This window comes from Coffea arabica, chromosome 1e, assembly GCF_036785885.1.
Source record: "Coffea arabica cultivar ET-39 chromosome 1e, Coffea Arabica ET-39 HiFi, whole genome shotgun sequence".
NCBI classification, from domain to species: Eukaryota; Viridiplantae; Streptophyta; class Magnoliopsida; order Gentianales; family Rubiaceae; genus Coffea; species Coffea arabica.
This window is the reverse complement of record NC_092311.1, coordinates 53,627,076-53,654,185: the sequence shown is the minus strand read 5'-3', so window position 1 is coordinate 53,654,185 and position 27,110 is coordinate 53,627,076. Positions and strand designations below refer to the sequence as shown.

The window sequence follows — 27,110 nt, the reverse complement described above, 5'->3', positions numbered from 1 at the left end:
TGTATTTGTAGTGAATTTCAGTTTCATAACATCCCAAAAATACACCACTATTCGGGCTTTGCTTTCAGCGATGCAAAGACCAAAGAAGCCATTAGTATAATTGTTAGTTATGAAGGTAATGATGCGGTTAGTTATGGCATTACTTTTAAGAGGAAATACACGATTTATCTTTTGCACTCGGCTCCGGTCTGGTGGGCTAAGGAATCAAATTGGCTTTACGCTTTTTCCTTTTTGGGATAATATCAGAACGGCCGTTGCAGTTTTCGTCGACAACATCTTTTCTCTCCTTTTTTACATAAATTTTCACATAAATTTTTTTTTTGTAAGGCCTGTAAGGGTATTCTAGGAATAAAATTGTATGGACATGGGCTGAGATTGTTGCATTGAGATTAAAAAAAATCAACGTAATTTGTGTTACTTGAAACTTCAACTCATGGATTGAAAGAAAGATCAACGCTTCAAGAAACATGGGATCATTTTGAAGGGTCGTCCCAGGTTTAACTCACGATGGGTTGCTCGACATCTAAGCCCCCTAGGTACTAGCCACTAGACAAATTACATGGAATTAATCCTTTCGTCACGGTGGGAGGCCGAGGCCCGGGGCCGGGGCCGGAGCCGGGGCCGGGAATTTGTGCTTTCGTAGTTACCAAATTACAGTTGTTGGGAGAGAGACGCTTGCTTGGTAGATGGACCTTGACTGGATCGAGACGTGCGGGCATAAATATTAATAATATTTGAGAGCACCACCTCTTTTCTTTTCTGGATTGGTAACCTGTCATGCCAACGTTTGTGTCTATACCGCGAATCAGTAGGCATTAATTAATTAGCTCACAACAATTTTGCATCTTCTTGTTGCAAAAACATGTGTTATTTCCCTTGTTTTCAAAGAGAACAGCAGATTGCTGGCGTTGCCTTGCTACTCTGCTCTCGAGCAGACAGCAGCTTTAGTACCTTTTTAACATGCACGTTGTTGCAGCAATTACGTTCTTCGACATTGTCATCAACGAGCGTTTGTTTTCTGCAGGTGAGGTGATATAACAAATCAAATCTCGGACCTTTTCCAAGCTGATTGTTGCGGTGAAGCTGCGTAAAAAAATAAAAATAAGAATCTACATGTACGAAATCCATGCATTGGGGCTAAGCTTGGAATCATGAAATCCGCTGCGCAGTAAATCTCAAGTAGGAAGGAAATGAACAACCTTCAATGGTCTGAAAATGACGATTCAAGTTTTGTGTGAGGATTGCGTGGAATAGGAAGAAAGGCGAAGAGGGGGCATGGATGTTTATGCCTCTCTTGTTACTTTTTGACCATTTCAGTGCCATCCTTTTTTTGGCTCCAAGCTTCACTGCTCTATTTGTCTGAGAAAGATCATAAAGGCAGTGGTTAATTTATGCAGGACATGCAGAGGCTCAAATTCTTGATCCGCACGTAACCCCAGCAGCACACTCCTCCGACAAACCATGATTAATGTCAAGAGACCTATCCCTCTATAGGAATTTGAACTCAACTAATTGACATCATTGCCAATCCCTGCCCTCAGTGCAATCACATACGTGATGATTAAAGGTATTATTACTATCATGGCTGGCATTGACATTCTTACCAGTTTGTCCCCGCAATAGTCAGTCAAATACTCGATGCTTAACGACAATCCCGCTTGAAAATTTTCCAACGCAGTAATACATACATGGTGCAGAGTGGCACACAAGGAACACGGTATCCGCTAGTTTGCTTGTAAAATCAGGGTCGACTGAGGAACACAGGACAGATGGTGGTTGTGGTTCTAATTTGATCTGCGGTTAGGGCCATCAAAACTGCCATAAATGATGTTCTTCCGCAAACAAGAACAAACGAAATTCATCAAGTTCTGTCCTTCAGAAAATGCGAATTTGCAATTGCAACTGCTTGCACACAGCCGCATCACTTCTGAGAAAAAAAAATACCAACCATTCAAGAACAAAAATTAATTCAAAGTTCCCGAGTATCATCATACATGGAGATTTTCAATCTCAATTCTTAATGTCTGAAGTTTTTTCTCAATCTGTATTAACTCGTCCGAAGTGCCAGCGAGTTCGTCCAGTCTATGCTGCATTACATCTTGGTATGGCTCGCCCACAAATCTTACATACTTCTCCAGATTATTAATTGTCTCTAAAAGGTCCTTCTGCATTGCCCCTTCAAGTTCACGAGCTAATGCATCTCCAGCCCTCTTCACTTTATCCACGACCAGTCGCTTGCGTGCGGGAAAGTTGGATATTGCTAACAAGCTAGCACAAAACAAAGCTTTCATCAGGATTAGAGTTGCACTCCGCAAAAGTTTATTGCTGGTAGTGAGGAAGCATAAGCATGCATGCCATATAATATATAAGTCATTTTTGCAGAACCAGAGATATGACTGCCATACTTAGGTTGTCTATCATACATCCCTGAGGATAATATATTATGCCACTGTCGGCACTATCTTGACCATTTTTTCAGTTCTCACCGTCCTCCTTTCCACTCTGTCTCTCATGCATTATCATTCCTCACTTTCTGGGAGAGCTGTACCATGGCTACCTCAATGGATCAGATATTTGCTAATATCTACCTCTATACTAAAACATATACTGATAAAAAAAAAAAAAAAAAAATCAGTCCAGAAGGCTTTAGCTGTGTCAATTTAGTCATAGTCAGCAACACACAGGGCAGTTATGAGCATAACAGATAAGGTGCATCACCCGCCAGCAGAACATAGGCCTAAAGCAAGGAGATCTTCGAGTGTTGTTGGTAGTACGGATGTCAGAAGTGATGCAGACAAACCAGCTGCTCCTAGTCCACCAAAAGTACCCAGGAACTGAAATGATTGCTTGAAAACATTAGCCATTATTTATGTCAAAATCTAACAGTTATATGCATGGAAACTCCTAGTTTCAAGGACAATCAATTTCAAAGATGAACAAAGAACCCTTATGGTGCAAGGGTCCAAAAAAAAAAAAAAAAGTAGCAACCAAGTTACTGCAGCAACCCCAAAACTTCTGCATGTAAGATGAATTTACTAAATCTTGCTCATAGAAGTGGCATTGTTTGATTGAAACGCCAAAATCACACACGATGGACATTGAAATTGGAAATTTTTAAGGTAACAGTATCAAGTAGCAATGCCATAGGGCAGAATTTATTCTAAGGAAAACAAACATTGTTTATCAACTTAAAGATACAGAATAACTTACCACTTCGCGAATTTCTTGCTCAAACAGTTTAGAAGCAGCAGATGCACTGAAATCTTCCAGCACTTTGACACTCAATTCGCCTCTTTCCCCAAGTAAGTCAGTTTTGTGAAGTTGTACCTGGTGTGGATCAACTAATGAAGACCATCTTTGTGCCAAAGCTTCTTTATAAACTCTTCCTTCACGAGCATTGCTTGACTGTAACCATATCACATATTCCCCAACAATATTCTAAACACGAATTCAATCATGAAGAGTTCAGATTTGCTGATCCCAACTCAGACATGTGATGCAATGACGTCATCATGGATCAGAAAAAGCATAAATAAATAAGTATGCTGCATTCGTGCAACATCATATACTGAATCACAACACTGATGGGGATTCAATTACATTGACTTGCTAGGAAGTTCCATAAACAGCTTGATTAAAAGATGTAGAAGACAAAACTTGGGACATTTGTTAGGTTAACTTTGACAACCAGCCCTGCTTTAGGAAAATCTAACAGAACCATATGCCTTTTAAGTTTCTTTTTTTCCGTGCAAACTTAATTGATTAACCTTTTCTTCCCCCTACTAAAGGGACAGTTAAAAGGGTTACTTCAATTACTTGTATTATAACGAATTCAGTCAAGACATATAAGTAATCAGCAAAACACAAGTAATATGAGATTTTGCTTATTTTCCAGTAACAAAATATTGATTTTCCCAGGATATAAGAGCCTGGAAACAAGAGAAGAGGTTAGTATTATGCCAATCACAGCAAGCTATTATTTTTGCTATCCATGGCAATTAGCTGCCACTAACTTCAAATATATCTCCTTTTTACCCAGAGCTTAAGGCCAGAGGTTCAAACCCCAACTTTGGAATATATTCACATTCATTCTTTAAGTTTGACTTAATTTAAGGCTCCTATAATACCTTTTGTTTGAAACATATATTGTAAATTCTTTACCAGCTCAGAGTTAATTGTACCTAAAGCTCATCAATCTTGTTGAGAACGTACCACACTAGCTAACTAGACAGCCAAACAAGGAAGTCAGCCAAGGCTTGGACCAGGCTAAAATCAAAATACAAGAGAGTCAAGGCCAAGCCAAATCTAGTCCAAATTTTGGTAAAAACTTCCCAAAACCACAGAAAGGCCATAATACACCATGTATAACCCTCATCTTTGACTAGACTAGTCAAACATGGAAGAAATGACAATTCAGCCAGTGAACCAGATTTAAATATCTTAATGCTCGGCCATGAGTACCCAATACACCGCAAAATCACTTACTTTATAAGGAAAACAAATGGAGTTGGTAATGCATTGAATACAGGAAGTACCACTCAGAGCTAAACTCCAAGTTTAACAGAATGTATACTCACTTTTGCTTGAGAAGCTGCTGGCCCAATGATGTCATTTTGGACAGTGGAGGTCACAGGCATAGGAGCAGAATTCCCTCCCTTGAAAACATATGAGGTCACAATATCAAGATTTGATAACTGCAGAGTTGATTCTAAAAGCTGGATAGCACGTTCTTGTGCAGAATTAACCTGCGTGTTCACAAAATGCACCACTTTCATAAACAACTCGCAACAGATACAGGAAAATCGAGAAACAAAAGAAAGCAGACAACCAGATTGGAGGTCAGTGCTTAAAGTGGTTCTCTTACCAGAGACAATAATTGTCTCTCCCAAGCAGTGCTCTCACTTTTCATCTTATGTGCATAGTCTTTCACCCCATCAACAATGTTATTCAATGATGCCAAGTCCAGTTTCACTCTCTGGTACTCTTCTCTCACAAGCTTTTGACAAGAAGACAGTAACCGCTCTGCAATCCCAAGCGGTGTTCCAAGCTTAAGCTTTATCCGTTCAATCCCTGTACTTGTTGTACCATCCAAAAAGCTGTACAAGTAATCTTCAAATTCAAAGAAGCTACTGATTTTCCAATGAGAACTTGTCCTGTACAGTTCACCAAGCTCACTAACATTTGAGGCAGCAGATAACTTTGCTTCAAGAGCACACCGTGCAGACACGGGATATAATGTTATAATTTCAGTATTAAGCAACTTCCGTGCATTTTCTTCTATAAATGAAATAGCTTCCTGAAGCTGCATCAGTAATGTTATTTAGATTAAAAGCATGCCAAGCCCAAAGGTCTGAAACGCACTTCACAACTTCTGAAACAAGTTAAATCACTTCCTATGAAACTATAATCAATTCAACTGGAATTCATGACCAACCTCACTAGTGTTCTGATAAAGATCGGATTTATTGAGCACAAACACAACCTTTTTCTTCCACTGCTGAGTGTAACGAAGAAAAGTAACCTGATGGGAACCAGAAATTGATACAAACTAATCAACTGATAAAAAAAAAAGACGTGAGAAAGAAAAAGAACCAACAGAATGCAATAGAGGTATAATTCTTGAAATGGAGATGAAGACACAGTATTCTTAAGGGTTATAATTGCATATCATGTATGACTAATTAGTTAGGAAGTACTAACTGAGCTAGAGTGTACAGAAGTAAAGCCGTGAATCATTTACGACCAATTAGTTAGGAAGTACTAAATGAGGCAAGCAACAGCAGCCTTTACAGACCTATTTTTCTCCATCTATTTCAGTTATATTCTAGCAAAATCTAAAACCATATTTCTAGGATAGCATCAAACATAGAATAAGCAAAACTCCTTGAGCTGTGTACCACCTCAGTCACCTATTGGCTTCACTTGGAAACTGTAAAACCAAAATTTTACTTTCCAGTCAACAAGTATATGTGCCAGAACCTCAGAATAAACACCTCTCCAATAAACAAACAATCAAAACTTGATATATATGTGACAACCGTTTCAGTCAAATCATCAAAGACAACTAAATTATGAAATAAAAGTTAGGTGTAAAAACTTAATGCCTGCAGCAGATATAGAAGTACATCTGCAATGCAATGAAAACTCCTCACAACAGTTCTCAAGGTAACAGGCATGACCAGCCCCTTATGGATTATAAGTAACATCATGATTAAATTGCACAGTATCAACAGCAGCTAAACTTTGAAATTCAATTTTTCAACAAATAAAAAAAAATTATACACCATCCTCTTAACCACAAAACACCAAGCAGAATTCACATTCAAATTAACCATATAGAATCATACCTCACTCTCTGTCAGTGGCCGATCAGCAGACATGACAAACAATATTAAATCTGCACGTGGCACAAATTCCTCAGTAAGCCGCTGTTGCCTTTGAAGTATCACATTTGTTCCAGGAGTATCAACAATAATCATCTGCTTCAAAGATCCATCAATATATATATATATATATATATATATATATATACACACACACACGTTGCATTCAGATGTGCACAATTAGGTCCAAAGGGCAGAATAAATTGCAGTACAACAGACAGTAGACAGGAACATGAAAGATCTTAAGCAGATATGAAACATCCTTTTCTTTCCATGCAAATATTCTAAACCATCATTCATTCAGTCACAATTTGTTCTTCACAGACTACATTTCATGTCTTCTTGATCACTAATTGTATGTTTAATACAGCAAGACAAACAAATTATCTTCATATCAGTCATCACTTTACTATCAAAGACAGTCCTTGCTTAATGCATGCTGCATCTGAGTAATCTGACGACACCATATGACAGAGGCCATAACCTTCATGATTTCATCAAGAAGACAATATTTGTCCGGGAATTACATTATAAAACCGAATCTAGTTACTCTCGGTTGATCTTCTTGCAACAGAAATTATGTCATACTTGTTACAGCATTAGAAAGGGGCAAGAGTTGACCATACTTGTAACCAGTACAGAAGGCATGCTACAACCAACAGTTGCTTTTTCTTGTACATGTAATTAGCAACCTTAAAGTAAAAGTTCAGAATAAAAAGAAACAAAAACAAAAGATGATAACAATAACAAAAATAGAATGAAAATAATTGAAGTGACAGATGACGTATATAAGAATTAGTTATATATCCACGAAAAAACAGAAATTAACGCGCGGTTTACAAATTCAACATGCACTTGATCAACAGGAAAACAAAGAAACAACTCACATCTTTGAGGATTGGAGCAGGGAGATAGCACAAAATTTGACCATCTGGATGTCTTTCACAGCGATGTTGGTGATGAACATCTTCTTTAGAATAGCGTAAAAAAGTAATCTCATTGGTGGTAGGAACAACCCCATCTGACAGATATTTTTCTCCTAAAAGAGCATTTATGACTGTTGATTTCCCAGAGTTGAATTCTCCCTAATTAATTCAAGATAAAGAAGATCATGATCAGCATTATCCATAATCTTTTGCCATCACATAAGAGTTGACAAACATTTTCACATCCCAGACTTTAGCTTTCAAATAATCTTTTTTAAACTGACGACTAAAAGAGAGGAAAGAAGAAAAAGGGATCAATTAAGCCCCAAAATTCATCCTCTTCAAGAGCTAGTAAATGACTGGGATAAAAGCATCAAAATGATCAAAAATCAAGTTGAAAGCAGTCACCCAACAAATCAATGTAGGATATGAATGAGAGTTTTGCATTATTTTTCTAGACATGAGATGGCTTAGAAAGATAGACCCAAACTAGATTTCTGCCTTTCCTTTTCTCTTTTTGTCCTAAAATAATAGAAAAAGAACAAAGAGAAGGGGAAAAAATCAAAGCTGACACGGAAAAGGAGCATAAAAACATAGCTCAAAGATTTTCAACATGGAAATCCTCTGAGTTAAAATTAGTTTATGACCACAACATGAAAGGGTACGATGTTGACAAGCAATGCCCATGCATTACCACCAGACATGAGCAAGTACAATCTTCCAAGAACAGAGGAGAGACTTTAACTTAATGGAAGCAGCTATTCATGTATTTCCCCTTCTGATCCATCATTATTAGTGGTTCAAGATACAGAAGCTTTTTCACATTTCTGTTTTATGGACAGTTCATGCAATCCCAAAGTATCCCTGGTTACAGGATACAACCTGGGGGCCAGTGTGGTACATGTGTCTGATCTGGTCAGCATCAGTTGGGTACTTTACTAAAGATCGACTATTGGACCTTACTAATCCTAGCAGAGAACTACTTTACAACCCAAGAATTCTTCCTAGACATCTTAGAGGCGTTTAGTTTTCGGCCAATGAAATGCCAAGAGCAAGATACTCACAAAAAGTTTGATATAACAAGGCATTCAGCTATACTAATGAGATACTGTATATGATTTCTTCTACAGCTGTAGTTTAATATACAGATTTGCCCCATATTGAAGTACCCATGTCCAAAATTTTAGTTGTGTGCCGGTATCTTTTATTTAGATTTCGGAACACCTGACAGCTAGATACATAACCATATCTAACTCACACCGGAACATAGTTTCAGATTAATTAACAGCATGATGGAATTTCAAAGATTGTAGAAAAGGTGCTGATTCACACCTTAATTTCCACTCTGTGAAGATTTACACCTTATTTTCCACTTCATGTAGGCTATATGAAAAGAAAGGGGAAAGACAGGAATAGGAAAAAATTGAAGAAAGAAATAAATAAATATCTTGGGACATTCATCTATCAGTTGGGGATACTGCAACAATTCGGGGACTCAATCACCAATAGATCTCTCAGCATGGACATCATAACGCAATGCGTCTCATTGCTTTATATCTACTGTTGATCATGAAGGTATAATACAAGTCAAAGGCATTCAAGAAACTTTCATAGTGAGAATTAATAAACAGAATACAGAGTCAGCAGTGTATGAATTCCAGACACTCAAACTATCTTAAGTAAGATAATGAGTTTTTAGGCAACAGAGAGAAAGTTGTAAATCCAATGAATGGAAAAGAATTTATAGGCTTCAAACAAGGTATTTGCACTCAACAATTAGTTGACACTAAGTCTTAGAGTGGAGTGAATAAAGAAGAAAGAATTAATTAAAATTCAGAGCTAATACCCATGTATATCCTGGTACCAGAATTTGTTGAAGTTCAGCACTCAATTACCACTATGACCAGCAAAAATGGTTCGTCCAGTTGAGAAACTGCATCCATGAGAAGAGACACTTCCTCCATCTGCCATTTCAAGGTCAACACAACTGCAGATTAACAGACGTTGAAAATAATTAAGCTAAAAATAGTTATCAGTGCAGCTGCAGCTGCCAAATATCAAAATTAAAAGATCACCAGTGGTGCAGCTTGTTGGATGACATCTCTTGCATCGAGCAGAAGTGATCTTTCTGTTTCCACCAACTGTCTTTCTCTCTCCTCTAATTTTGCAAAACCAGCCACCCCTACCTTTGGAGAACTACCATTGTCTACATCCAACATATTCATCTCATCAGATTTTTGAACCTTGCCGTCCATTCTCTTGCTAAGTACATATAGACTTTCATATAATTTGTTTGAATCATCACTGCCAAGCAGCTTTAAATCAGGCAATGAAACTACTAATCCACTTGCTCCAGATTTGACTAAATTCAAAGCTTCATGAAATGACTTCTCATCCACAAGTGAATCAACCATGATAAAAGTAGGAATCCTGACACGCTGAAACAAAGATGACACCAGATCCTCCTTATGGCTATCTCCACAAATGGTGTATATAAGAAAGTCGGCACCTTCAGAAGTTGATGCATCTAAAGCAGCACTGGGAGTCTCAACAGTCCTGGCAACCAAAGGAAGAACTACCGATTCAGATTTTGAATCTATCATCGTATTCCTTGCCACTATTGCAGGAAGACCTGTCAGATAGCAGGAAAAATTTACAGACCAACGATCTAAAGAAACTCAAGTTAAGTAGACGATCCTAAACAAGAATAACCAGCAAATGGTTACATATAGAAGATTCATGAAAGCAGAACCTTTTGTTCTTTCTTTTTCATTAGAAAGAAAAAAAAAGGAAAAAAAAGTGTAATTTTTTTCATCAAGGAAAAAAAAAACAGGCGTATTTGGCAATTTAGCAGAAATCAAACGATTAGCCTGATACAGTATAATCTTTTCCAATGATTGTCAACGAACACTAAAGCAACAGAAGAAATTAACTAGTACGGTTTCAACTACTCTATTAATCAATCCAATACATGCAACTTGCATGAGGTAAGTTGAAAAGATACTAGTACTAGCAGTCATCAATCTGAAGTCAAGTAGGGCAATTATATCCAAACGAGAATAGGAAGCAGCAACTAACGAAAAGGAAATGGACCTTGATCAGAAAGCAAAACTCCACTGGCATTGACGGCGGCTGCAATATCAACACGCTCCTCAATAAGCAAGTAAGCTCGGTCCTTGATCACTGACTTCAACACACAAGCAGCCTCGTACAGCAACTTACCACCTCTTGCTCCGCCGCCCCTGAGCACCACGATGCCAACCACCGAACTAGCGATGGCCTTATCAAGAACATCAAGGACGCCCCTTGTTTTATCCTCCTCGAAGACCTCGTGGGAGCTCAAGAGGAGCACCACATTGGGTACTCTAATCTCAGGCCGCTTGTATCCGCCCGGAAATAAAGTTCTGGGCTGCTGCTGGCTAAGAGAGCTCGAAATGAAAGGAAAAGCAGTACTAGTAGTGATGTTTCTCTTCAGCGGAGAAGTTAGGGGCAAACTGGAGCCGCGAGTAAGCCAGAGGTGGCTCGGGAGCTTGGGATTACACAAAAACAGGGGATGTGATGGGGGTGGTGGTCGGGAAAGGGTGCTGGGAACGTGAGGTGTTAATGATACCATAGAGAAGGGGAGGTTGCTGGTAGAGAGAGGGGCGTCGGGAGTCGGTGGCGGAGAGGAGAATTGAGTGGTGGAGAGTAATGGTGGGAGGGAAACAAGAAGGAGTTTTCTGAGGCTGAGAGAGCTAAGGTGAGTGGAAAAGCCTTATCATCTTCTGTTTTGGACGCCAATAATGTCTTTTTTGTTGTAGTACTCCTTCCCTAGTTTTGTGTGGTGGAACGGGAAGTTGTTGATTGTTGCTCCTATCGTTTCATCTGGACCCCACCACCGAAAGTTTTTTTTTTTTTTTGGTCAATCGAAACTTTGTCAATACTATCCTACACTGCGCTGTCTTAATATAAGGAGGAGATCCAATTGAATCTAAAGGGACGATGAGAATTGAACCATCGTCGGATCATACAGTATACTCCATACCTGTCTGAATTTTTTAAGAAGCTATTTAATGTGACAATTGGTGGAAGACGCCTTAAATGCCTTAGTGATGGCCATCAGCCAAAGGCTAGTAGTTCCCCACCACCGAAAGTTTCTTCTCTCAGTTTTTCTACTTTTGTATTTTGTGTGTGTTTGGATCGGAGATTATTTAGAATAATTTTTTGAAAATACTTTTGTTAAAAAATATGAGAATGATACGAGTAAATAAAAATGGACAAATAAACTACAATCTAATACTTATAAAAACTATTTTCTTAAAAATTGATTTTAAAATTTAAACATTAAATATGTGGAGAATTTATGGAATAAAAATGTGTAGATTGATACTTATTTTGTAATAATGTAAAAGTCTGTGTTTCATAGTTACTCAATCATATACATATATATATATGTTTATGTTCGTGCAAATTGCAAAGATTTTATTCCAATTAAAACATGATACAACCAGTTTCAAAGAATTCAAATTATGTGTATGTGGCTTATGTTCAAAACTGCTAGTATAATAAAATTATTAAAAATATCGATGCATAAAAAAATAATCCAATACAAAATCCTCCATCCTCAAAAAAAAAAAAATTGTAAGACAAGTGGCTGGTTGAAAATTGAATTGCATAACTTTTCTTTTTCTTTTAATTTCTATGATTTATTCATTTAATCGGTCTAATTTATTCAATTACTCGGTCACTTATTCATAATGTTCACGGTGCACAAACAAATGGAAACCCAATTAAAGGGGAAATAATCCAAAGAAAATGGGGAAGGAAGATTGAGAAACAAAATCTAATAGTGCCATGTATCTAGGCATAATAAACTGGAGAAAAGTTCCATAGTATGTCAAAGACGAGTCTATGAGTCAAAGACGTGCCATCCGAAAATCGGGACGAGGGTAAGAAAGTTTTTAATGCCACCCCGTCCAACTTCGTCCAGTTACACTACCGACAACTCCTCCTCTCTTGACACTCTCAGACCGTCTAGACTGGTGGTGTCCCATTCGTCTCAAGACAGATTTCGCTGATATTACAGAGAGAGGCAAAAGGTACAGTGAAGACTCAAAGACACATATCCCCAACCAAAAAAAAAATAAAAATAAAAAAGTACAGAGGTAGACTTGCTGGTAGCGGAAGAGAGAAGGGAATGGGGAAAAAAGCCAAGGCCAAAGCCAAGCCCAAAGATGACGTCTTTGCGGTATAGTTTTTGGCTGTACAGGTTTCTTTTTTTTTTTTCAACTTCATACTCAATTTTTACTACTTATTTTTTCGTGATATTTTTTTTTTGGTTATCCTGTTATGCACCGGCACCGCCGCGCATGCATGTCTAAAAGCGGGTGTCTTTATATGTTTAGCGTGATACTGTGCGCTCGTAAAGGCGTGGTCTTGTGTGTGATGGCTGAGGGATTTTTCGTGGTGAAAAAAAACATGTATATGAATGGGTGTGTGTATATGTATGAACAGGTACAACTTGATAATGGGATGAGAAAATTGCTGACGGACATGTTCCGCTCTGTGTGTGTTAATGTCCTCGTCGGTTCTTGCCGGATCCATGAGTGGTTTTGGTTTTTTTTTTTTTTTTTTTGTGCTTTATATATGTAAGATATGTATCCTTACTGATCGGCCGTGGATGGAAACCTAAAAGAGGCCGGAACTTTGATAAGTATAACGGATTTTAAAATTGCTAGCAATCTGGAATTTTAGTGTGTTTGTAATTTAATCAGATCTGCAGCTTAGCCTATAGATATCAGGGTAGTCTGAAAAGTGTCATTCAGATGCAGGCTACGTGGTCGTCCATTTAGGTTGTCAGTGCACATTGATTCTTTTATGAATTTCTACGTATGTACTAGATTCCTACAAAGATGCAAGTATTGCTCATCCATTTAGGAAACTCACTGTTATAGTACTCCATAATTTTCTTTTTCTAAATAATTAGTACTAAATGGAAAACCAAATATTTGGACGCAAAATCTTGTTCCAACAATGTACACAATACTAATATCCAGGTATATGTGAAACTTGTACATTTTGCTATAGCGCAGTCATTACATATAAATACAGTAGATCCGTTGGGAAAATCAGGTTTTGGGGTTTTTTTTATTCAATGCAGGTGTATCGCAAAAAAATTCATACCAAGAATGAAATTGATCTTTGATCTTGTAATAAATGTAGGCATTCACTGCAATTTCAGGTATAGTCCTGGATCAACCTCACTTGTACAACCATGTGATTAATATCAGATTATCTCGCTGGATTTACATATGGGTTTATGCATGCATAATATATGTTTATGCATGTGGATTTGTGTACGTTTGGCCGCACAGCTTTCTACTGATAATTTTCTCTTTAAAAATCAACGAATTGCACAAGATGAGATATTTATGGTTTGTTGGTAACAAGTGATGCAGGTTTTTGTTCAAAACTATTCTTGAAGTTTTGGGTCAAACGTGTCTGCATGAAAAAGGCATGTTAATGTGGTCTTGTTAAGAGATACTTGAGACTTCATACTTTCTTGTTTTTATTTTGTGAATAGTTACTTTCTGTAAACAGGTTCATCATTGTCAAGAAGCTTTACTTGCATACGCAATGAACTTTATCTTGTTGTCTTGTTGTTTCTTTTCTTAAAGAAAAAACTTGCTGTCAGGTTAGGGTCCGGAAGATTTTGTTCTTAGGACAGCTTGAGATAGTAACACTGTAGCAGTATGTTAAAATTTGAACGGAAGAGATATAGAAAAATTTTGGCCTTCAAGTTTTTTGCATGCCTCACATGTTTGTACGATTGAAGTATTACTTTCTATCCTATTTCCTTTATAGTTTATTTTTTGAATGGTATTTGTATTTGCGTTATGCACTTACTTTGTTTTTTTTCATAGAATGGGACTTCTAATCCTCCTTTGGAGAGCGTGGAGGACGAGCAGACAAGTCCTAACAGGTTACCATCAAAGAAGAAGGCATCAACGAGCAGCTTACCTTTAAAGAAGAATTCATCTAAGAAGGCACTATCAAATATGGCTAGAACTGTTAGGAGGTCAGGCCGGCTTAGGAATTTACAATCAGCTAAGCCAAACCAAGAGATGATTGTGGAAAAGATTGATCTTGCTGGTAGTGAGAGTGAAGAGGAGTCACTTGATCAACAATCGAACTTAGAGCCTTTTCTTCATCAAGAAAACTCAGAGCCTATTGTTCAACAATTGAATGCAGAGCGTATTGTTCAAGAAGTGAACACAGAGGCTGTTGTTCAAGAAGCGAACTCAGAGCCACTTGTTCAACCTTTTAACTCACAACCAATCTCTAATCAACACAACTTGGAAGAAAAAATTGGCTTTCTTGTTCAGTCTGTTGAAGAATTCAAGTCGCAGGTATCTAACTGGATTAGTTCTGTATTGCTTTGGCTTTGAAGTTCTGACTTAGTATAGTTCTGTATTGCTTTGGCTTGGAAATTCTGACTTCGTAATTCTCTTGTTTCCACTGAAAGGTTGTTCAGGGTAAAAAAAGGCCATTTCCAAGTGAAACTCAGCATATGGAACTTAATTATCGAAGTCTGTATATTGAGTCACAAAAAAAGGTTGCCTCTTGAAGTCCAGTTCTGGTCTCTCTCTCTCTCTCTCTCTCTCACGCACACACGCGCGCGCGCACACATGTAAATTATGATTTTTCAATACATGTTTAACTTTTTTGGCTTTTGATAGGTTGAGGCCTTAACCGAGGAAAATCATCAACTCTCCAAAAAGTTGGAATTTGCCTGTGGAAAAGTTGAAGCGGTATGTTAGTTGGACCTTTTCAGAGAAACATAATTTGCTAGCTATTTTTGTTTTAGATAGAATTATGGAAGATAGCTTTGTATTTCTTCATGTATTCTTATCAAGCAAAAATTCTAGGCTCAGAAGGTTGAGCTTAAGGACGCTACGTCATTCCTTAAGGTTTCACTTTCCTTGCCAGCCAAAATCAGGAAATTTTTACATTCGAGTTTAATAATTAGCCGACAGGTCTAATTATCTTCCCAGATCTGAAGTATCATTATATGCTGCATCTAGTCATCACGAGAAGAAAACTATTTTCATTTGTGACGTAAATGGGCTTCATGCAGTTTTTGCTGAATAACTTTGCATAATGAGTTTAGCACCTGAAAATTTTTTTTTTTTGGCATAGTGAGCTTCCTATAGGATGTCCTGAGCAGGTTCTTGCGCTGTTGGTAATATTATCTTTCTGTGCTGCTCAAATCGCTGGTAATTGATAGCTTTCTAGCATTGGTTACCATATTCTAATAAAGCACTACATAATGTGCAATTCTGAGGAAGTCCTTGTTTATTGAGTAGTTGCTTCGTCAAACACTATAAAAGTAGTGTGTCAGTGCTTCGAATTCTTTTGCAATATGTAACTTGCTTTCCCGCTTCAACTCAGCTTAGTTTGCACCTCTGGTTGTACTTGCAGAATCATAAAAGATATGCGGACAAATACTATACTAGTTGAACCTGTCTTTGCTCATGGGTTCTTCTAGTCTTCTTGTTAACTAGCGGTAGGCAGAAAGCTTGTGCTCTCTAGTTGCCCTGTTGTGCTTTCGAGTCTTTGTAGGTGTTGGTAGTCCTCCTTTTATGCATGCTGATACAAGGCCTCGATGTATGTGGTGGTGCAACCTACCATATGATCTGTGTTTGACATTTGGTTTCTTTTTTACCTGTCTGCAGTATGAGAAAATGAAGGATGTTTTTGGGAATCTGAAGGATATGGTGTTAGTATCACAACTAGAGAAAGCTACTGAAGCAGCAATTAATTTTTCTGCTCAAGCAGCAGTAAGCAAGCTTAATTTGCCAGAAACCACCATTAATGGAGCTGCTGTTCCTGCAGATGAACGGAGGACTGCATTTGGGGCAACTCATAAGAAATATGTTAGGAAGAAGAAATAAATTGAAGTGTGAAAGCATCTTCTGACTGCTTTTTTTTTTTTCTTTTTTGTCCAAGCAACTTTTGGAAGCAAAATCTTAATTCATGTGGGCTAACCCTAGGTTGTTTAATTCATGAAATAAGATCTGTATCTGCGGCTTCCAAGTATTTTCAATATGGCATTTAATGACACCCAGTACCAATTGTTATATTAAGTTCGTCTAAGCATTGACTCTGCTGCCTACATAGGAGCATTGGAACGCCAGTCTGGATTTTCTGAGTCTTCCATTGTTGTTCTACCAGTGAACTGAAAACTCCTCTGTTTTCTGTTAGGCAACTTCCTCTAAAGAACGTTTTCCGTGTGTTATCAACTCAACTTAATTGGAGCATCTCAAATAATAATAAGTATTGGGTATTATTTAACAAACATGATCCCTCTGTCGGAAAAAAAAATACAAAATAAAAAAAAAATTAAATGAAATAACAAAACCCATCTGTTGATCGTCTAATCTGCATTGCAAGTTTTTTCCAGTCTTCTATGAGACTCAGTCACGGTTCATCGTAGTATGCATCCAGTGACTTGTAGAATCCCAAAATATTTGGCCTCGGGGTACCATCAACTCCTCTGCCCTCTTCCTCTTCTTCTTCTTCATCTGCTTCTCGTACAGAATTTGGTGATGAAAATTCTAAGCTCATTCCTCTTATCAAGTTCTCATAAGACGCGGACAGATCCTGCGTGGTGAGCTGGTGGTACTCTACTAGCTGGTGAAGGCACCGGTTTTCCCTGGCCAAGTTTGCATTCTCATATGCCAGTCTTGATTTTTCAGCAAGGAGTGCTTCCAATTGAAGCCTTACCTGGACATTAGATAAACATTCCTAGACATTATCTTGAGTTTCTTTTACAGTTTGTGCTATAGACATTAGAAATTTAGAAGAACTCGAGAAATAGACCTAATGAAAGAGCAAAGATCTTTTTTTTTTTTGGCCCTTTGTGTCTACGATTTTATGTTATGCTGAAGAGCACAATAAAATGAAAAGCTACCAGATCATCTTCTTCTGGTCTTATTCCTTTGGAATATCCATCACGAAGCCTCCTGTTTTCTTCCTCTAATAGAGTGCAGCGCTCTTGCATGAAGCATAAGTCTGATTTAATGGATTTCAGTTCTCTTGCAAGGGCACCAGCTTTTGTTGCCATCGAAATTGCAAGCTTCACAAAACACACACAAAAATAAATAAATTAAGAGAGGTACAAAGTGAACTGTCACTACAAAATTCTTGCAATACAAACTCTTCAATGATCAGAATGGCCCAAAATTAAATCTGATAGATACCAACATTTTTGGCTTTGTTGAGGTTGCCCATTTCTTTTGAGCTCTTCATCTTTCCCTTCAGGGATACATCCTCTTGATCTTGATCAGAATATCCTTGAGTATCAAACTTTCTCTTATGTCCCCTCTTTCCTTCTTCATTGCTCTCTCCTTCAGTTTCTTCTCCATGTTCATCTTCCTTCCTCTGTGGCAATTGCTGTTCATATTTTGCCCTCTCCAAGGTACAATTCAATATTTCAGTCAATGTGGGCGGTTTGGCAAGATCTCTTGCTCCCTGCCGTAGGGGAAATTCCCATCACATTCCATTCCAATTTATAACTAATTTTACAAAATGGATCCCAGTTTATGTTTGATATACAAAGGAATTAATAAAGGCTCAACCAACCATACCATAAATTTAATCAAGAGGGAGATTAATTAGGACAGAAATGGAACATGTGTGTTTTAGACATTAGTCAGGAATCTAGTTGGATGCTGATAAGGATGTTCAGAAAGTTGGTTGCCTAAAAAAGAAAAGAAAAAGGATTCGTGAAGTTGACTTTGAAGTTACCTGAAGGGCATTCTCCAGATTGTCGGAGAGCTGAGACAGTGAGTAAGCAACAGAGTCGAACCCTCTTAGCAGAAGCATGGAATCCTCCTTCATCCTCTTTTCCCTTTCCACAGCTCCAGCATTCTATCCATCAAATTTCGGGAAAAAAAAAAAAAAAAACAACGCAAATTTAATGAAATAAGCAACCGATCAGACAAGCAAAAAAGGACCGCTCCCCCCAGGCCCCCGGGGGAAGGGGGGGGGGTTGGTTTACTGACAAGGAAATGAAAAGCTACCGTCTGGGTAGGAGGAGGCGAGGATGAATCATCAGTGGGTATTCTGCTCTCGAGGAGCACATCGATGCGGCTGCGGAGAGTGCTCCAGAAACACTTATCAGAGGATGGACTGAAGAGAGGCGGAGAACCCATGAATGATTCTGATCCCTGTAATTTTTATAAAGAAAAAAAAAAGTTTTTATGGCTGAGGAATTAGAGAAAATTAATCATAGTAGTTAGATTTGTTGAGTGAGTGAATAGCATTAAAAGAAGCAAACCTTATTCAAGGAAGCGGGGGAGGACGAATGTAGTAGTGAAGTAGGCATGGGAGCTTTTGGATTTGGAAAGAGAAAAAAGTAAGAAGAAAAGTTGTGGGAGTGAGAGAGGAAGAGCGGGATGAGAAAGTTGAGTTTGTAACGGCTAGTAGGAGCCAGGGGCAATGGACTATTGGAACTGAGAGCCAGATAGAGGTTTAAATGGTAGGTGATGGGTGGGCCGATGCCAACGTTCTGGTTTTGTAAATAAACTTTCAACCATTCCAAATCCAATCCAACCGATGGATAAATATGAGGCCACGCACCAGATATGTAGGTCTTCAAGTGTCGGAAATTTGTGTGAAGAGTTCTCTCCCTTCTCCCCCAATCCCAAAAAAAGGGGAGCAATTTAGAAACCCCTCCTGAATTTTATAACAATATTACTTAGTATTGTTGAACTTTAAAAAATATCTCACTTTATCTCTCGTATTTTCAACTTTTTGTAGCATTGTAATCTCATTTTAAAATATGCTATTAAAAACTCATTCTTGGAACCAAGACATCTTCTTTATCCAATACTGCTCTTTTCTTACACGCCTTTTTTTTTTTGGTTTTTTCTTAAAATATTTAGTTAATCTCTTAAACTTTTAAAAATTTGGCAAGTATGGTGTTGTAGTTAAGAATTATATGATGTTAACAAGATTGAAAGATCTTTTAATAGTTTTCATGTCACCGGTTGGCACAGTAAATATAACATTTAGAAATTCACAAACACTTTTCATTAAAAGAATAACTTGTTTTGGTTTTTGAAAGCATCTTAAATGAGTTTGCAAACATATAATTTTAAACATGTTTTTTCCCTAGTTTTCAGAAATTCTAACAATTTGAAAACCTCCTCGAGTTGACTGCAAACACTTTGTAGGACATTAATAATATTTTTTCTGGCTTGAAAACACCTTAAATATACTTGTAAAGATATATTATTTATGTCTTAAACCGCTCCCCTGAAATTGCACATTTACACAAGTTATCTGTTGATTTCAAATTTTTGTTAATATATTTTTATTTTTGAAAATAAAGTAGGACGATAAAAGGCTCTTTTGGAATGAAAATATCTTCTCCATAAAAAAATGAGTTCTTTAATAATTAATATATTTTTGAAATGAGCCTAAAATATTACAAAAAGTCAATAGTAGAAAAGGGAAGTGATATGTTTCAAAATTCAGGGTTATTAAGTGACCTGAAATTTTGAAAAGTTCACTAGTTAAAATGGTAGCATTTTTTTTTTCTTAGGACCAAAAGAAAAAGCTTAAACAACATCGAAATTTTGTACCAAGATTATCATTTAGAACTACTTGGCTTTTTTTTTCCTCCCATTATCCTTTATGAAAATTATATCAAGAGTTGCTGGTTCTCAAGACCTCACAGAGGATCATAATCGACCACAAAAGATCAAAAGGGAACTGGGGAGAAATTGGCAATGGCAACTCTTGCTTCCTCTTCCTCTATCGTCTTCACCGCTAATCCATCATCATCTACTTCCACTTCTTCTTCTGCAGCTCGTTCCTTGGCCCTTCCGCCACGCCTCACCCTCTCCTCTTTATCTTCGTCAACCACTCTCTCTTCCCTTTTTTCAAATTCTCCAACTTCGGTCGCTTATTCCACCAGTTCAAGGCGGGTTCTAACTTGTATCCCGGCCTTCAGTGTCGTCAAGGCCAGTGCTGCAGAGAAGAAAAAGGTGCTCATTGTCAACACCGACAGCGGCGGACATGCGGTCATTGGCTTCTACTTCGCCAAACAACTTCTGGGTTCCGGCCATGAGGTCACCGTTTTAACTGTGGGTGAAGAGAGCTCTGACAAGATGAAGAAGCCGCCTTTCAACCGATTCTCAGTTAAATTTGTCATCCTTTGTCTCTTTCATTTCTCAACTTCAGTTTTCCCGCTTTTATGCTCTGATCATTTCATTAGTAGCAGGTTTGCTGGGATTTTTGGGAGTGGGCAGCAGCTTAATTTGTCAATCAGTACTTACTTGACTTTCCGATGACGGTTTCAAAGGAAGTAACAATAATAACAAAATCGAAATCAAAAGGCAGGAACTTATATGGGAAATTCTGATTTATTCAGGAAATTGTGAGTGCTAATGGGCGGACAGTTTGGGGTGACCCTGCTGATATTGGGAAGGTGTTAGAGGGAGCTACATTTGATGCAGTATTGGATAACAATGGCAAGGACTTGGATGCTGTGAGGTTTGTGCAATTTTTCTCTTTTGTAAGTTGTAACTAGTGACCTTTTCTTATCTGTTGTTGGCTTCTCGAGATATTACTGTACTAATGATTCTTTATTTGAAAAATAGGCCTGTTGCAGATTGGGCCAAGAGTTCTGGTGTAAAACAGTTTCTGTTTATCAGCAGCGCAGGTATTTACAAGCCTACAGATGAGCCTCCTCATGTGGAAGGGGTATGTATTATCAATAGTGCATATCTTACACATTCATGTTGCACCTCAAATATAATTTTGCTTTCAAAATGAATCCTTCTGGATGTTACAGGACGTTGTTAAAGCTGATGCCGGTCATGTTGGAGTGGAGAAATATATTTCAGAAATCTTTGAGAGTTGGGCAGTTTTCCGTCCACAGTACATGATCGGTTCTGGCAACAACAAAGATTGTGAAGAGTGGTTCTTCGACCGTAAGTTTATAGAAATCTGACTGTGTATTCTTTGTCGAGACCATTAGTTTCTAATATTTCCTTGCCTGAGTCACCTTGTGGTAAATTCGCTTTCTCGATTCTTGTAGCCAAATGCTGTATTCCTGTTCCTTGCTGAAAAAGGTTTTTTTTTTTTTTTATCGGGTGGAATTAAATAGCATGTATTGATAATGATAACTTTAGTAAATTTATGGTGCTTGGGAACATAGTAAATTTATGCCCGAATCCATCAGGATGCTTGTTGTGGTTGGCGATCACTACAGTTTCTGAATCCATCATGTATTGTCTTATTACAGGGATTGTTCGAGGAAGGCCGGTCCCGATTCCTGGTTCTGGAATGCAGCTGACCAATATTGCTCATGTTCGGGACTTGTCATCAATGCTTACTTTGGCGGTTGAAAATGCAGCTGCTGCGAACGGAAACATCTTCAACTGTGTCAGTGACCGTGCAGTGACACTGGATGGAATGGCGAGGCTATGTGCGCAAGCTGCGGGCCTGCCTGTGGAGATAGTGCATTATGATCCAAAAGCTGTTGGAATTGATGCCAAGAAAGCTTTTCCCTTCCGCAACATGGTAAGGCTGCATGACTCCCTTCTTCACTTCCAGCTTTCAGAGCATCGTGCCTGGCTGCTCGAAGCAGATAATATGATAGTATATGACTTGCACAAGTATGTCCTGTCCATTGTAGTAGAAGATTAGCTGTACATAGTGTGTTTATAATTCCTGCTCATGGTACTTCTGCAGCATTTCTATGCGGAGCCAAGAGCTGCTAAGGAGATTCTGGGGTGGAAGGGTACAACAAATCTCCCAGAAGACCTGAAGGAGCGGTGTAACGAGTACGTGCAGATTGGCAGAGACAAGAAAGAGATGAAGTTCGAGATAGATGACAAAATTCTAGCTTCACTGAAAGTACCAGTTGCCGTATAATTTGATTTCTAAGTTCTGAGCGTCCTCCAGATTGCTTGACGGGGCAAATTTTCGGTAGAAATATTTCCACATCGTGTAAGAGGCCATAAATTTGGCAAATTCAGTGGGAATCCACCCAAAAGCAAACAGGACCAGACTATTTTACAAATTATTTAGGTGCTAGTTTTGTGTATTTCACCTAATGAAATGTGCTTATCTCTCTTATGACGATTGACAAGAGATTCCACGATTTTAAGTAAATAAAAAAAAAATCAATTATTCACCTTAACCGAGCGACATAAATGGGATCTTTGAGCAGACGAATAAAACTTGGCAATGGTCATTCATTATCTAAATGTTGCTGAATATTCCGCCTTGCAAGCATCTGCAGAGAAATTGAATCCAAATGCTAAACCCCGATAAATAAAGACAAAAAAAAAACCAGAATAACTTTTCATTGAAATAAAACCCAAAATTATAGCAAGGTCATTCAAGGAAAAAAAAAAGTGATAAGTTTGATCCAATGTAGTGGAATTTAATGGCACGCCAATGTTAAAAAAAAAAAAAAAAAAAAAAAAAACTTTACGAGTTGCAAGTCCCTGACTACTCATGAATGAAGCAAGATATACAGAGAACTAACATACACGATACAAAGTCCACTAAAGCACATTGGCTATAACAAAGTTCGATAAGGAAGAAGATCAAGGATGCGTTTCTGATTTGTACTAAATATTACTCCTCCTGCTTAATTTCGAGGCCCATGAGCTTAGATTCCAATTCACCCTCATCATCATCACCTTCTTCAGCCTCTTCATCATAGTCTTCTCCTTCAGGATCGTTATCATCCAAAGGTCCCAGGACACAAGAAGAATTCTCAAATACCTCCTTCACCTCATCAACCCCTTCGTCGGATATGAAATTACCGTTAATGTTCAGCAACTTGAATCCAGGTTTGCTTACAACAGCTTGAGCTAAGCACCGGGCTCCAGCCCTTCTGATTGAGTTTGTACTCAAATCTACTTCATTTAACTGTCCATGACCCTCTTCCAAAGCCTTGGCAATAAGGATGGCACCCTCATCCTTCAACTCGTTCTCAGCCAAGTTTAATTTTGTAAGAAACTGCTTTGCAGCAACACAGGCAGCCAAAGCAGGAGCAGCTTCGGCAGTAATATCATTTCCAGCCATCTCCAGAACCTCTAATGATGGAACAGATTCCGTTAGAGCATTAGCAAGAGCTAGAGACCCCTCATCTTCCAAATTTAAGTAGCTAAGGTAGATTTCAGTGAGATCAGAAAATCTTGGCAAAACCTTGCTTAAAGCAATTCCAGATTCCACGCCAAACATATTGTCACGCAAATCAAGCTTCTTTAAACTGGTACATGATCCAAGAGCCTCTGCAAGGGCAACCCCTCCTTCAGATCCTACCCTTGCAGACGAACATCGGAAGTCCTCCAGCAGAGGCGAATGCTTCACAAGTTCAGAAATAGCAACGGCACCCTCATCTCCTGTCATGTTATTATGAAAATGGAGAACCCTAAGCCTATCAGTTGAAGGAATTAGCTCACAGACTGCACGTGCAGCCTCCTCTGAAATACCATCATTCATCAGATAGAGCTCCTCCAAATTATGTTGCGATTTTAGCAGTCCAGCAAATGCCCTAACACCTTTTTCGCCCAAAGCGTTATTTGAAAGGTTGAGGTACCTGAGATTACTCCCTTCCAGAGCAGACGAGAAGATGGTCATGACTTCGAGGGCTTCTGTCTCCGGCCTTCCAGCAATGAAATCTGACAGGTCTATTTCTGTCAGTTGGTCTCTGAGAGATGACAATATAGGCTCAGCAACATGTGCTGAGTCCAAGCCAAAACTTGTATTGCTGAAACAGATCTTGGTAAATTTGTTGTGAAGATCCCCAAGTGGTTTCAACAACTCCTCAGCCTCTTTCGCATCAATAAATGCCCGACGACCTCCAGATATGTCAAATACTGTTTCATGAGATACTCTAACTCTCTCAGACTCAATAAAATTTCCATCTTCCTTTGTTCTGGGTCCTCTTCTGATAACATCCAGCATAAGCTTGCTGGATTCTTTAGCATAGAGCTGCACAGCAGAACTTCCATCTCCATCTGACTCCTTCTCAAAGTGCTGGCTTGCAGAAGCAAATGCAACGACTTCAATTTGCTTAGCATCCTCCTCAGCTTCCTCTTTACTCAAAAGACCATACTTTCTGGACAAAACTGATGGAGTGCTAAGATTCTTAGTCATTCTTTCTACAAGCATTAGCCTGGTACTTTGGCTAGGGGGCCACAATTTCATAGAGAAAGTTTTAGAATCCATGTAAGAAAACCTGTAAACACACGTTCAGCCACAACGTCAGCTTGTAAACAATTGAATTGTTACAAAAAGAAGAGTCTTGATATAAACAAAATATAAGAAAGCAGCAATACCTGAAAAAGAAGACTCTACTACTCTTCAAACATAAATATTAGCAATTGAATACAACACTTGATTGAAGAGGCCATTTCAATATCAAAAGTTACCAGAAGGTCATTATAACTTATGCCAAATAATAGAGGGTTTAGTGTTAGAACCAACAGAACAGTGGAAGTGCACAACCAACAATGCCACTGATGCAACCAAGATAGCAATTAGGCCAACCCAAACTTTAAATTATATTCATAAAGAAAATAATACTGGCTTTAAAAGAGTGTGGTCTGGAGAATCTACTCCACCATTCTCTTCACATATCAATTTGTGTCCGTAAGCTCACCTGTCTCAAACACTAACCAATAAAGCATCAAAACATTTTCCCTAGAAAGTCCAGGTGGAAGTTAGTCTATTACAGGCTAGGAAAGCAAAACTTTCCCTAAAACTGAAGAAATTCAAGCTAAGAAAACTGTTCAACGTCAGTTGTTATATCTTGGATTTGTCATCTCAAAACACTTTAAATAACCTATATAGTATTTCCTAATGCTTAAACTTCCCAACACCTCCAAAACAAATCATCTAGTATCCCCTAATATGTTTTTCTCTGAACAACAAAAGCCAGCCACTTTAACAAAACTTGATTCTTCTTGTTATCGTGTTGATGTCACATGGTAAAAGGAGGACAGGAAGGGAAATTATATACAGGATACAGAATATAAAATAAATGACTAACAGTACAAAAAGAAAGTCCATGGTCACAAAGAGAAAATGCTTTTTAAGATCAGTTAAGAATAAGCAGTGCATAAAAACACTAACGAGTTATTAAATATTATGTGCGTGTGTGGTTCTGGGAATTTGGTTCAAAAGTTTTAGTAAACTTCCTCTCCTTCATTTGGGCCGCAAAGCAGGAATCAGTGCAAATAAAGACATCAGTATATCAGTTTAAGCTTCTTTAGATGTCGAGGAAGTAATTTACACCAGAATAGAGAATATGCCTGCAGCTAATGTATTTAATTCCGGGATTAAACACCGTATCATATTCATTAATCAATACCAACGTTATTGTTCCACAAGTTTAAAGTTCTTCTAGATTTGTCCAAGCAGTAGCTTTAAATCATCAGTAAGTCATGCAAACGTGTCAAGCTACATATGCGGCTGCAGAATTGACAGAGAATTATGATTTATGAATGTTCTACTCAAACTCTTGCCATGCGAGGGGGTGAAAAACACAAAATTGCAATTCGGACAACTCCAGCAAAAATAAAAATGAAAACAAACATGTGAAATAAAGTTACATTTCGCCCGCATTAAGTGCAAATAGATGCAGAAATATGCCACCGCAGGCTTGGTGTAACAGCAGATTAAACAAATTCCAGTAGATCCAGTGAAAATGAAAAAAGCAACGGAACGTCTTCATAGCAGAGATAATATTGATATTAACACAATAAATTTAAGGGAACATAAAGGAGGAGGAGGAAAGAACTGATAAACAAAAGTAGTACCGGTAGGAGGAATTGGACAAAAGGACTGCAGGGGTTGCGAAAAATGGTGGTGGCGAGTTGTTGGAAACCCTAGAAAATCAAAATGAAAGAGGAGATGCGGAGCGAAGAAAAAGTGAATAATCTTCCTAATACTGCGGAGTTGATTATGAGATGGTGGGCGGCGGGCCGACGAAGAAATTAAAATGAAAAGGAAGCGAGAAAAGAAGAGGGAAGGGAGGAGCATCCAGCATCCAGCAGCATCTGTTTCCTGTCTACTTTTTGGAGGGAAAATGGACGAATCATTACTCCCTCTACTTGAAAACAAATTCTCTATTTATTATACCACCACCACCACCACTTCCATACAGTAATTTATATGGTTCATACGTACTACTAGCAGTGGGTACTTAGTAGACCAGTGTGGGGAACCGAGACTGCGTGCGATTTCCGCATCGACAGAAATATTCCTCCTCCTCGGTCACTTGAATTGACTGAAAACTCCTCCACTCGGACCACTCCCACTGCCGCTGCCGCCAACCTTTTTCTCTCCAATTATCGATCAAACAAAAAATATTCGACACCCAGTTGAGTTGGAGGTACATAGGTGGACTGGTGATGGACTGCAGCACCTCGTTGATAAAAGTTTGAGAGATTTTGTCTAGGCCCATGATCTGTTCGCTGTGAGCCCATTAATTAAATAAAGACAAGCCCAAGCTCTAAGCAGCCAACTTGAATCAAATAATGATTGGGGGCGGGTGTGGTGTTGTGTGGAGTGCTAGCCCCAAGTAGTGAGTTGTTGGGCTCTCATTGAGTTGTTTGTTTTGTTGGTGCCTGGAAAGCATTAATATTTGTGTTGGTGATTGATTATGGAAGTCGTTCCTGATGATTAAATCATGATCAAGCTCCTTCAAAAATTAAAAAAATTAACATTTGAGCTATGTTAAATTCTTAAATAGCATCCCCACTCATGAGCACCGTTTTTTTTTTAT

General features: G+C 38.3%; 5 protein-coding genes across 5 annotated transcripts; 2 read left to right on the top strand and 3 right to left on the bottom strand.

The window, feature by feature from the left end:
* Window positions 1–1,857: 1,857 nt before the first annotated feature.
* On the bottom strand, window positions 1,858–11,100 carry LOC113733577 (probable transmembrane GTPase FZO-like, chloroplastic). The gene is made up of 11 exons (XM_027259876.2): window positions 10,403–11,100; window positions 9,385–9,941; window positions 9,205–9,273; window positions 7,271–7,468; window positions 6,348–6,479; window positions 5,435–5,521; window positions 4,865–5,302; window positions 4,578–4,745; window positions 3,211–3,438; window positions 2,719–2,834; window positions 1,858–2,268 (listed from the first exon to the last, which is right to left on the bottom strand). Exons 1-11 carry the CDS (start codon window positions 10,920–10,922, stop codon window positions 1,989–1,991), a joined length of 2,793 nt encoding a protein of 930 aa, XP_027115677.2. The 5' UTR covers window positions 10,923–11,100; the 3' UTR covers window positions 1,858–1,988.
* Window positions 11,101–12,159: 1,059 nt separating this feature from the next.
* Window positions 12,160–16,434, top strand: LOC113733551 (uncharacterized). Its single transcript, XM_027259875.2, has 5 exons — window positions 12,160–12,536; window positions 14,212–14,697; window positions 14,814–14,903; window positions 15,028–15,099; window positions 16,024–16,434. Exons 1-5 carry the CDS (start codon window positions 12,486–12,488, stop codon window positions 16,240–16,242), a joined length of 918 nt encoding a protein of 305 aa, XP_027115676.1. The 5' UTR covers window positions 12,160–12,485; the 3' UTR covers window positions 16,243–16,434.
* Window positions 16,435–16,615: 181 nt separating this feature from the next.
* Window positions 16,616–18,820, bottom strand: LOC113733535 (uncharacterized). Its single transcript, XM_027259873.2, has 6 exons — window positions 18,630–18,820; window positions 18,373–18,519; window positions 18,098–18,220; window positions 17,555–17,821; window positions 17,262–17,426; window positions 16,616–17,074 (listed from the first exon to the last, which is right to left on the bottom strand). Exons 1-6 carry the CDS (start codon window positions 18,675–18,677, stop codon window positions 16,769–16,771), a joined length of 1,056 nt encoding a protein of 351 aa, XP_027115674.1. The 5' UTR covers window positions 18,678–18,820; the 3' UTR covers window positions 16,616–16,768.
* A 1,178-nt stretch (window positions 18,821–19,998) lies between these two features.
* On the top strand, window positions 19,999–22,447 carry LOC113733519 (chloroplast stem-loop binding protein of 41 kDa a, chloroplastic-like). The gene is made up of 6 exons (XM_072064421.1): window positions 19,999–20,496; window positions 20,730–20,851; window positions 20,959–21,061; window positions 21,153–21,291; window positions 21,606–21,883; window positions 22,055–22,447. The coding sequence occupies exons 1-6, from the start codon at window positions 20,086–20,088 to the stop codon at window positions 22,235–22,237; spliced, it is 1,236 nt and encodes a 411-aa protein (XP_071920522.1). The 5' UTR covers window positions 19,999–20,085; the 3' UTR covers window positions 22,238–22,447.
* A 356-nt stretch (window positions 22,448–22,803) lies between these two features.
* On the bottom strand, window positions 22,804–26,467 carry LOC113733503 (RAN GTPase-activating protein 1-like). Its single transcript, XM_027259871.2, has 2 exons — window positions 26,143–26,467; window positions 22,804–24,560 (listed from the first exon to the last, which is right to left on the bottom strand). Exon 2 carries the CDS (start codon window positions 24,548–24,550, stop codon window positions 22,949–22,951), a length of 1,602 nt encoding a protein of 533 aa, XP_027115672.2. The 5' UTR covers window positions 24,551–24,560; window positions 26,143–26,467; the 3' UTR covers window positions 22,804–22,948.
* Window positions 26,468–27,110: the final 643 nt, after the last annotated feature.